At 38.9% G+C, this 12235-nt stretch overlaps 1 protein-coding gene across 1 annotated transcript; it reads right to left on the bottom strand.

The window, feature by feature from the left end:
• Nucleotides 1–4252: 4252 nt before the first annotated feature.
• Nucleotides 4253–7202, bottom strand: LOC113334409. The gene is made up of 7 exons (XM_026580670.1): nucleotides 6944–7202; nucleotides 6753–6824; nucleotides 6417–6484; nucleotides 6036–6177; nucleotides 5321–5401; nucleotides 5127–5222; nucleotides 4253–4762 (listed from the first exon to the last, which is right to left on the bottom strand). The coding sequence occupies exons 1-7, from the start codon at nucleotides 7085–7087 to the stop codon at nucleotides 4667–4669; spliced, it is 699 nt and encodes a 232-aa protein (XP_026436455.1). The 5' UTR covers nucleotides 7088–7202; the 3' UTR covers nucleotides 4253–4666.
• Between the last annotated feature and the right edge of the window lie 5033 nt (nucleotides 7203–12235).

The raw sequence follows: 12235 nt of genomic DNA, 5'->3' as shown, positions 1-12235 counted from the left end.
GAATTCATTTTCTTTGCTATATTTTTAGGAATAGCAAAACAAGCCATTTGATAAGTGGCGACGGAATATGACACATGTTTTATCACGACTCCCTTTCCTGTCGGGATAAGAGTTTACTAATCCACCCAGGGAGTCTAACTTTAAGATTTTCAACTATTGATTCGAAACATCTGATTTTGGACCTTTGTGTGAAAAGTGGAACTCCTAAATACTTTAAGGATATCTATTATCTCCTTGGCTTCTCTATTTTTGGCATTTTTGCTGAAGAAAATCCCTGATTTCTCATAGTTTATCATTTGACCAGAACTTTGACTAAAACGATCAAGAGTTTTTAAAAGATTTTTACACTCCTTTTTACCAACTAATGTATGAACGCGTTGTCTATACATACCAATCGCGTCACAGAAGAAACCATGCAAGTTAAGTATTGAGAGTGGAAAACCAAGTAAATTTTGATAGTGAAAGTGTTATACTAGGGTTTGCCGAGAGTTCATAAGTCTACTTCTTTCTTTCCTGTGACAAGTTCTTTAGAATCAATGAAGTTTTTAGATTCAAAGGGGACATAGGTAATAACTAGATTTTGTGCCCGTGCTACGTACCGGGTGGCTCCACAATCCACCCCCATTTTCTGATTTGGTATCGTGGGGCTTCATCTTAGCCCGTCGCGATATATTTTTTATTTGATGTGGCTCGTCTTCGTCTCACCTTATCTGGATGTATTTTTGCTTAGGATTTTTTATTTAGTGTGGCTCGGTTTCGCGTCGCCCCTCTAAATTACCAAATTCTTTAATATAAAGAAAAAAAAAAACTAACGTCCAGTTAAATATATGTGATGTGATATGTATCCGTCAAGGCAAAAAGGCAAAAATGAGCATTTGGGCGTTAAAAGACGAAATGAAATTACACCTATAAGCTGTTGCTTGGAGACTAATGGGCCAAAAGAATTGTTTTCGTTGTTAAAGAACAAATGTGTGCATCTACACGTGCTGAGATAGATGGCTAGGAAACGATTTAGAAAGAGGGACTTCATTGATTCATGTACATCCCCGTTACATCGTAATAATTGGCAAAGCCTAATCTTTCTACTTTTAGAAGCATCAAATTCGATGTTCACTGCAGCAACTAGTATTGTAACGAGGTAACAGGTGTAATCTAGGTTTTTAAAATCGAAAAGTGTATGTTGATTCGTGAATCATAGATTCATAATTTATTTTTAAATTGTATGTTTGCTTAGTTGATTTAAGAAAACATTTGACAAAAAGTCACAAGTATGTGTTCATTTTAAATATTTACTGCATTAATTATTGATAAAGTTAAAATATTTTCAATAATTAACCAAAACAAGCAGTATGGTATAGTGGTTAGGGTAGTTACGAACGATCTATACGATCTGAGGTTCGTTTCCCCACAATTTATAAAGGGAGACACCAGTCCTACTAAGTGTTGATACCATTTTATCGATCCAATGGTCAGGATCGGTGGGATTTTTTTGTCCTATATGAAACGATATAGACACTTAGTAGAACTGGTATCCCCTTTATAAATCATGTGATTCCCGCCTAACTTTTCCTATTTCTTTTATATTTTGTCATCTTAAACTGAATCGTGAGATTCGTTTCAATGTACCGAGTTGAAGCGAAATCAAAAAATATGAAACGAATCGTACGAGTCAACTCGTGACTCGTACGATTTTCAATACTATGGGTGTAATGATGTTAAAGAATGCTCTTATTACATTAAAAAAAAAAAAAAAAAAAACAGCCCTAAACTTTTCTCTCCTGTTTAGTTTTTTCTTTCTCTCTCACCATTCTTAGATGCAGATTCAAACCTAATTTTGTTCCTTGATATCCCCCAATAAATCAAGTTCTCATAACCACCACTTAATCTCTTTGATTGTCTAAAACTCTTGAAATCTGAGTTAGTTACAATGATTTCATGGGTATGTCGTAATTACAATGATTTCATGATTCCCTATGTCGATGTGACGAAATTGAAATTAGGGTTCATCCTAAAATTGGGTTTTTTAATAATCTTGTTAGAAATCTCAAATATATATAAATATTGGGAACATGGATGTATCTGATATTTTAGGGATTGTAATTGATTTTTTTGTTTTTTGATTGATTATTGAAAGTTGAAAAAATTGTGACTTTTTCAATAGTATAAATTGCCGAGCTTGAAGAAGGATAGAAGAAGAAGGAGAAGATCTTTTTATGTAACACCAAATTAATATTATAAATTGGGTTTAGTTCTTTTAAATCTTTGTGTCTTAAAAATAATGGGTTTAAAAATTTGGTTATGGGTAAATAGGTTAAAAGTAGGGCTGCACAAGACCCACCCACGATACCCAAACCCACCCGTACCCGCTAAATCCGTGGGTTTTTAATCCATACCCGCCCGTTGTGGGTGCGGGGTTGGTTATGAAAAAAAAAACCCGCTGTCTGTGGGTGCGAGGTTGGTTTAAGATAATACCCGCCCATACCCGCCCAAAAAACCCGCAGATTATATACCATTAGATAAAACTAATCCTAGTCGTCCATTATGAAACCCTAATACTAGTAGATAGGATAACTGATAACCCTCATTCACTTTCTACACTCTTCTCTCTGTTCGGCCTCTCCTCTTCTTCCTCCTCAGTTCTTCTTCTTCACCTACGAACGACAATTACCAGAAATCTTCACCAGAAATCGACAACAACAACTTCGAATCTTCACCAGAAATCGACAACAATCGAAAAATCAACAGATTCAACACTTAATCTTCATCTATGAACTTCTTAGATATGAATATTTTGGGGGTTTTGGTTTTTTTTCTCACTTAATTAAGGAGAATAGAAGTTACTCTAAATACTTGAATATAAAGCGGGTTTAAACCCGTTTAAACCCATACCGGCCCAACCCGTAGCGGGCGGGTAACAAAACCCGCCCGCTGTTTGTGGGTGCGGGGTTGGTTATGAAAAAAAAAACCCGCAGTCTGTGGGTGCGAGGTTGGTTTTAGCTTATACCCGCCCATACCCGCCCATGTGCAGCCCTAGTTAAAAGGGGTTTAAATCTTTTAAATATGGATGAAATGCAGGGGGTCGAATGTGGGTAAACGGGTCGGAATAGTGATGCCCATATCCTAAACTTCATCATCTTCACCCGTTTTTCTGCTACTGTAACTTTTTAATTTTAAATTCTGTTACTGTAATTTATCGAACATGCCATGATCTGATCGTTAAATTGAAGATGGATTCGAGGGTTAACTCAGGTAACTATGGTGATTTGAGAATCTTCAACCAACAGATGGTGAGTTCTACACAAAGAATCTTCTCCCTGAATTTCAATAGATAACTATGATAATGTTTTACTAATTCCTTCAACCAACAAATCTGTTTCCTTCCTTTATCTAAAATCTCTCTGGAGTATTCATCAATCTCTTCACACCGATGGAAGAGACAGTTCTTTTTTGCTTTAGTTTCTCATGCGAACTGCGAAGAACCATGGTTTGGAAAAGAGGAAAAAGACTGGTATCTCATGAGGAAGAACCATGGATGTGTTGTAGAAGAAGAAGAAAACTACGGCAGGAATAAAACCCTAATATGTTCAAAATTTTAGAATCCGATAAACCGTACTAAATCTGGTTAAGGTTCTTCACGAATGTAACGTACACTTAACTGCTGTCAATAACGTCCAGTTAAGTATTTTGTGTAAATCAATCAAAACTAGTCATAAAAATCTAAGGTGACCAAACTTGTGGTACAAAAATTCCACTCAGATGGTGGGATTCATTAAAACTCCATCTTAAACAAACTTGATACAAAACTCCCAAATTTTTAAAACTTGGTACAAAAACCCCAAATTTTAATATTGGTTTCAAAAAAATTTTGAAACCAATATTAAAATTTGGGGTTTTTGTGTTTTTTTTTGTTTTTTTGGGGTTTTTGTGTTATTTTTATTTTAATGAGTTTTTTGTGGATGGATAGTGACACATTTGGGGTTATAACTCGCGGACCGTTTAAAGGAGGGGAGATACCAAACCACGATAACTCTCGACTTCCTTTTTCTTATGTGTACGATAATCTAGTATAACTTTGGTGTCTTGAATCTTTTGATTTGGTCCTACCGTCCGGATTTATGTTATTGTATAGCTAGATAAACGGATATCACAAGAAAAAAAGAAAGAATCATTGAATGACATTGAAATTTCAGGGGACTTGTTATATAAACTTGGGTTCCTTCAACATTAAACAAAACAAGACAGAGAAAGAAAGTAAACAAAAAGTATGGTAACACCATCAGGCCATAACTTCATTAGCACTTTCTTTATATTACAAATATATGACAGTATTCATATACATCATGACAGTACAGCCTTGAATTCCATTCTTCATGGAAACAAAGTTCATCCCCCCATTATGGCAGTTCAATGATGAGCTGTTTCTCCTTTCGCTCGTGTTAATTACAACTGGGTCGCTCAAACTGAACACTTGAGAAGATCACATTGATTTGATGACCAGTATTTCATCGGTGTGGAGTGAAATGTCAAATGTGTGACCTCATTTAAGTGGGTACGGAAGAAAGAGGCTATACTTTTATGGTATGGGTTTTAATTTTCATATTGCAAAAGAAAAAAAAGGGTAAGCACAAGCAAAGTGCTTTTTGAGGTACAAGAAAATTGAAAAACATCACGATTGTATTTGGACTACCGGATTTTGAGTTCCGTTTTCTTCAACATCTCTTTCTCTGATTGAGGTGGTTTCATTACATTCCTCGTCATCATCCTGTAAATAAACCATAATAAGCCACAATCAGTTAACGAGATAAAATTTTAAAATTTCTTAACTAACTGCCAAGTAAAACTCCACCAAAACCACCCCTCATACAAATTGCTCTTCTAGTGTCCCATAGTATTTGTGTAGGACCCACAATTTTCAAAAGGATAATTACTTGCCTCTATCAGAACTTACAGTTTTGGGGGAGCTAGAATTACCAATAACCATTATGAATGGTAGTAACATTAAGTCGTGCCAAAATTCAACACCAAGAAAAGAGAAATGTAACCGAATTGAAATATTGAATGCAGATTGAAAACTATCACAACCTAAATTTAGGATAAGGAAAGCAACTAACAACTTATTAACTTACTTGGTGCAGTTCTTGCAATCTGTTCTGGACCGATTCAATTACACGAACCATTATATACAGTGGGATTAGAATTCCACATGCTCTCAATATTAGTACCTGAAAAATTCACCAAAGGAAGGCAAAAGATCAACATTAACTCACACCACTAACACTAGCATTGTTGCTCAATATCAGATTTTGTTGCTAATACTTACTGTCACAAGAGTAAATGCATAATCATCTGTTTCGCTGGTGAGGACAGCAAGAAGATGCCTCGCAAGCAAAAGAAACGTGAACTGCAAAATGTATTAGGAAGACAATATTAACTCACTGAGATCCCAAAAATAAGTAAATAGATTTTCATTACACAACATTAGGCATAGTGACAACATGCAAGGTTACCATACTTTTTGAGTAGACAACTGATAAGCCCTTGTATCTTATCTCTCAAAATGGGAAACCTAAATTCGATATGGACCATACCTGTACATTCTTTTTCCTTTTTTGTATTTGCTCGGTAAAGATTATAAGTATAATAATAACGACACTCATGTAATTGTGAATTTCGTTTCATGGGCTAGGGGTTCAAACGTATGCTGGCGTCTTACATATTTTCAATGTGAGTTGCATTCTTGTGGAGTTAGTTACAACTACAAGGGATATGAGGGTCTTTATGTATGAGAGCTTCTTACATCATTTCTTGTGAGTGCCATTCTTTGTGGGCCTCGTCAGATGGTATCATTTTCCTTTTCATGAAACAAATGTGATAAGCTGCAAAATGTACAGCTCCACGAAATGCAGCTCACGTACTATTGTAAGAAGGCCTTGAACATAGAAACCCTCCGATCCCTTGGATCATAATGTCCATAACAAGTAAAGACATTTCTTGCAAAAAGTATTAAAATTCAATTCCTTTTCAAGAGTACTTACAGTTATAGCTATAAACCGAAAACAGCTAGCACTTCTTTCAGCAATTGTCGAACACGCGGATAATTCATCATCAACCGCCACAATTGCCATTAATCCAGGGTTATGTAACTGTTGGTTCTGAATTGGTACTTCCAAACTATCTCTGTTACAAGGAATAAAAAACAATAGTTTGAATTCAAATTCTTCAAGTTTAAATATTACTACTTAAGCTGTACTAAAAGTCTCCAACAACACATTATAGATGTCTCCATTACTTTAAAGAGAGTTATCGAGTTTAATATTGTAATACTAATCAAACTGCGACGTGGATGTTACTAAGCAATTATATATTGAAATAAAATCATGAAAAATCCAAACATGTTCACTACTCGTAAAACACACCTTATTGTCACCGCTATATCATTTGGTTTAGCTGGTTGTGGTGGTGCTGTATACCCTGGTTGAAATTTCTGTACCATGGAAAAGCCAACATAACAATTTAATTAGCATTAGTCCCAGCCAGCAAACGAAAATGATCGCCACTTAATTATGATTAAAACCAAATTGCAGGAAAAAAGAAATTTTCTTCTATGGAAAACAACAAAAAATAAATTAAGAGAGATGAGGAAATTAAATTGCAAAAGACCCAAAATCCCAACGCAGGACAAAAATAGAAAACCCCCCGGAAAGGGTTTAGGAATTAATGAAAGTATTCTTTTGAGGATAAGAATTACAAACCTGGAGACAAATTTCACAGATGATATTACCCTTCTCATCACACCATCTCTGTATGCATTCCCTATGAGCATACTGAAACACCAAAAAAAAAAAAAACAGAAATTTCAAACATTAAAAACATGGCAAGAAACCCGTGTTTCAAATTCTTTATATTTTTGAATGAAATTATGTAAAAATGAATAGAGAAATACCTTGCAAGTACCAGAACAAGCACACGGAGCTTCTAATTTCTTAGAACAGCCAAGTTCTTCTTCTTCATGACAAATTCTACACTGTGGTATTGAATATGGTTGTATTAAACTTTCAATTAACAACACGGTTTCTCTATCTTCCATTCTTTTCTTCTACTTCTTCTCTGGTCTTCTTCTTCTTCTTCTTGTGCTGATTATGAATCTTCTTCTTCTTCTTCTTCTCCTTCTCCTTCTCCTTCTCTTCTATTATTATTTCTTCTTTCCTTTCGTTTTGTCTCTCCCTTTCTCGACTTTAAAAGGAACCAAACATAAGACAAATATTGTCCAAAATACCCCTTTGTATTTTCTAATGACAATTATAGCCTTTAGACGGAAACAGATGTGAGGCTTCGTCTTTGACTTGGAACCGATTGACCTCCTCTTATGAGACTTCATCAATAACATTTATGAGAGAAAGAAAAACAATGAGATTATTGAGAAATTCTTTACACTTAAAAGTTAATGATTTCTTTTGTTACAGACCATTTCCAACTCATGGAAACAATGATTTTATTCATAAATAAAAAGAAAAAAATACAACCACTGGGAAACTGAAAAATTGATGTCACCAAAAGACTAATGCTAATAGCGAGCGAAAAAATTACTTAGAAATCTAAAGGAGTTGATTGAACTGTAAAAACTGTTAAAACTGCCAAATGTGTTGCATAAAGAAAGAAACATAGAAATCTTGAAGTGATTGATTGTTCCATAAAATTGACAAACGCCACCAATTGTGTTGCACTAGCTAAAGGAAAACTGGTATAGGAATCTTGAAATGTCGATTGGATTACATGACTTGCCATCTTGCCTAAAAGATTAGTGATGCGCTTTCAACATTGAGATTTTTGTAGGATTTTGCCAATTGTCATGTATATATCGGCCCAGACTGGTTCAAAAGCAGTAGAACCCGCTTTGATTTTGACCAGTTTCTTGTTGTCGCTATCTCAATGTAAAGAGTTTTGTGAACACATAAATCACGTAGGCATCTATATGTTCACAAACAATACTCAAACTCTAGGTACCAACTCGTGCTGATAATACAATGGCATTGATTTCTTGGCTCAAAACCTTCGGGTTTATCATAGCCTCATCTAAGAATACTGCGAGTGGCGTTTGCACAAGGGGAGATAAAGAAAACGAAGCATAAAAGTAAAACTCATGAAGCGTTAGACAAAAATAAAGTGCTGAAGTGTAAATGAGACCGGGATTTACGTGGTTCATCACTAAGGCCTACATCCACGGGGTTGTTGTTTCACTATGTACTTGATGGTTACAATGATAGTCGAGTGACTTTGTAGTTTACATTGGTCTATCTATTATAAAGGACTAACTTACACTTACAATCTTTTCTCTCTCTCATTCCCCTGTTTTTCCGATCCCCTTACTCTTGGTGGAGAGGGGGTATTTATAGGGTTAGAGTGTGGGACCCATCTCTGAAGGCCGTTGGAACCTTATCTTCTTGTGTTTTGTGTCCATCACGCAGGGGTCTTCGTTCGTAACTTTATCACGCAGAGTCATCCTCGTTCGTTCCACGGGTTGATCGACACATATGCTGCTCAGAGTGTTTAATGAGGGTAGTTGAGGCGCCTGCTCGTGTCAGGCAAGTGTTCTCTGCCTCTGTCGCGTCTGTCAGTACATCTTCTCTCCATCGTTGATCTTGGCTTCTTTTGGGGATGAGATAAAGTAACTCATTGGGAGTTATTTGGTGCTCCGCAGTACAGCGTGTTACCAGAACATCCTTTAACTTCTGCCCTTAGATTTGCTCGGGCGACGATCCAACGTCGGCGGGATGAGCATCTTGGTTGTGGGCACATGTCATCATGCTTTGATGACTTTGTCCGCATGCTCTCCACGTATGTTCCTATATACACGTGTTTGATGATGAAATATGTGCACACAAGTTGCCCATTTTCTTCGGGCTTGAGTGTTTAGCGGGAGCATTGAAGAAAATAGTCATTACATATTCTTCCTCTCTCCTAATAACTTCTCCTAAATACTTGGGCATGTTTCTTTATTCGTGCATTAATTGCTCACTTAATGGGCACGTTTCACATTCCTCTCTTAACTTCCTCCTCTTTCTTTCGAGTATATTAAGGAAGAGAGAAAAATTAATTTCATTCTCTCCGTCTTCATTCCTTGCTCTTCATTCCTTGTTCTTCAGCCCTTAAATTCTCTGTCAGTCTTCATTTAAATTCTCTGTCAGTCTTCATTCTTCAGTCCTTAAATTCTCTCCGCCTTAGCATTAATCACACTTGCCTCCTCTTTATTTCTGATTTGTTCCTTCTGCTGCTGTTTTTGCTGGTAAGTTTTTTCTTTTCTTTGTTTCCACTGTTTTACGCTATGTTGATTTGTAAATTTTCTGCTACTGTTGTCCCTTGTTTGTGATGAAGAACTTCTTTTAATGCTTGCATGTTAGTTTGCCCCTGTTCTTCGTCTTAAATCAAGGAGGACACTGTTTTGCTTGAGCCTTTCAGGGTAGTGATTTAGGGAGTTTCGAGCATGTATGCTAATTTTAGGGTTTCTGCATTATCGTGTGTGGATTGCTATTTATGTGGATTTTTTGATCTTATGATGGCCTAGTGTTTGTTTTTGACTTGTTTATGATTAATCTTTTCGCAGCCATGTCTGACCGTCCGCGGCTTCCTTATCAGACTCCTGGTTCTGGTCTATCGAGATCTCCTCCGCGTAGAGAGTCTCAAGATGATGTTCGTAGAAATCGAGTTTCTTCTGGGGCGAAGGACTCATCTTCTAGGGAAGCGGTTCCTTCGACCAATCTTTCTGGGTCTCGAAGAGTTGTCGATCGCGCGGTGTCTCGTCCTCGTGATGATATTAGGAGTGCGCAGCCACCGGCCCGTGCTGTCGCTTTTGATGTTCCTCCACTACGTTCTGTAGAGCCCGAGCGTCATCTGCCGCCCCCTCCTATAAGTTCTTTTAAAGGGAAGAATACCAAAGGTAGTGTTCCGAGGGCTGAGTCTTCAAAAAATCCTTCTTTGAAGAGAAAGGCTTCCGAGGCTTTCATTGGTTCATCCGGTCCCGCCGAGGAGGATGAGGCTGCCCCATTGATACGCAGCGTTTCGGTCAGCAAGAAAAAAGTAACGTTCAAGCATATTGATCTCGAAATATTCAAAGAAAAGCATGAGCTTCAAGCCTTCGAGGTTCGTTTCTATACCCCTGAGGATGATATTACTTATGAGCTTATCTCAAAGTATGAGTTCGATGAATTTCATTTGTTGACTACGGTTGGAGCATTCGAAGCTGGTCTTATGCTGCCGTTATGCAAGTCAGGTGATTCCTTCTACTATGATGTGCTTGCTAGTCGTGAAGGCTCTTCCACCAATACTCACAACCGTTCTGTATCGCAACTATCGTGGAATTATCTCTGTGCACTGAGGGAGTGCTATCTGCGGAGTAAGGGAGAGACGACAATGACTTGTTACGTTCCCAATCCCGCGGAGAAGGAATGGTATACTCCTGAGAATTTCAATAACTCCTTCGGTGATTACGTCAATAGTAGGAACCGTAAGCCGTGGAGTGTTAGCCTTCGGAATCTTGCTGCTCCTCGGGGCGAAATTCGTCTGTTAAATGAGGTCAGCGATGCCAAGCTGAAGTATGTTCCCGGCACGGAAGGGTCTAGTCAGCGGAAACTTTTTCCGGCACGCGAGAGGATCAAGCGCGACCATGACTACGAGTGGCACGCTACCGTTATCGAAGTTGTTGGTCCTTGGGCGTACGGTTGGATTCCCGGTCCACGCGGTTGGCGTCCTACTGAGAGTAGCAGGCCACGTGAATCTCCTCCTGCTCGTTATGGAGATTTCTGTCCCTGGCGTTTAAACTTCTCAGGTATGAATTTTCCTTATGCCCTTGACGTCGTTGAGGGAGACGAGGAGGAAGGTTCTGGTGCTATACTTCCACCGAGGAGTGCCTCGACTGCCCAGGTATGCGGTTTCTAGCTGCGCTTTTCCTTCTTTAGAAATTCAACTGTTCGGGGAAAAATAACTCTTTTTGTGGTGTTGGTTCAGGTGTCGAAGAAGAAAAAGATTAAGTCGAAGCAGTCTTCTACCATTGTGATGGGTGAGGCTGAGGCTCATGAAGAAGTTACCAGTCCGGTGAACGAAGAGTTTGCTGAGGATGAGGAGATTACAGATGGGGAGGAACGTACTGATACTTCCCCTCTCAATGTCGAAGAAGAGGTCCGTGCGGGTCATGATGGTGATGAAGGGAGAAACAACGCCGTGGTAGCTGATGGCGGTGTTAATGGTGATATTTCTGTCCCTGCTGGTGATGCCGCGGATACTCTCCCCACCCTTTCTCAAGAGTTTTCTTTTGACCGGATGTATTCCACAGGGGAGTTCTTCGACGATGCCCTCGATTTTCCTGAGGACTTCTCTCTACTTTCCCCCAATGACGATTGGGATGTGCTCGGGGTTGCTGATAACGAAGACGCTGCTGTTCAGGATGGTGGCGCGGAGGAGCATGGTGCGCATGTTGGTGCCGACATTTGTGCTGAAGGGGCCGTATCAGAAAAGGGGAAGTCGGTGATTGATTCGCCTGCCGCGGATCTTCCTCATTCGCCGACATCTGAGGGTGAGGACGCCATAATGGATTGGCTCAAGAAAAAGGATCTGCTATTTGTCCCTCATCCCGCCCCGGTTATTACTGGTGAAAAGGATTCTGATGCGTATACCCGTCGTATGATGGAAATGTCTTCCAAGGCGCGGGTATCTGAGGCCTGGGGAAGAAATTTGAGTGTTCCCGAAGCTACCCTTGTGTCTGAGCCTCCTTCTTCCGTTGCGGATATGATGGCCATAGCCGACGGGTATCAATATGGCTTTCCTCAGCAGCGTGTCTTGGAGGTAAATTTTCGTACATATTTCTTCGTGACGATCGAATTCTTCGGTAAAATAATGTTTGTCGTCTTGATGTGTAGATGATGAGGAGTGAGCATTGTAACCACGTGCTGTATCAGTTCTTCAAAGCGAAATCTCTGAAGCTCGAGGCTAAGCTTCGTCACAGAGAAAAGGAATTATCTGCGGCTGAGGTGGAAATTGAAGAGCTGAAGAAAAACCTCAAAGAGAAAGAAAAGCTGGGTGAAGCGGAGGCTGGTCTTCGTTCAGAGCTTGCAGTCGTTCGCGCCGAGTTAGAACAAACTCGCGGCCAAGTTTCAGCTTTCACAGGTTTGGCTCTTTTTCCTCTTTTTCCCTCGCAATGTGTCATAATTCCTTCATTACTTAGGGTGTTCTGTCTGAGTCTCCC

Source organism: Papaver somniferum, unplaced genomic scaffold (assembly GCF_003573695.1).
Source record: "Papaver somniferum cultivar HN1 unplaced genomic scaffold, ASM357369v1 unplaced-scaffold_137, whole genome shotgun sequence".
Taxonomy (NCBI): Eukaryota; Viridiplantae; Streptophyta; class Magnoliopsida; order Ranunculales; family Papaveraceae; genus Papaver; species Papaver somniferum.
Note: the sequence above shows the minus strand (reverse complement) of the source record. Positions and strands in the feature narration are given on the sequence as shown.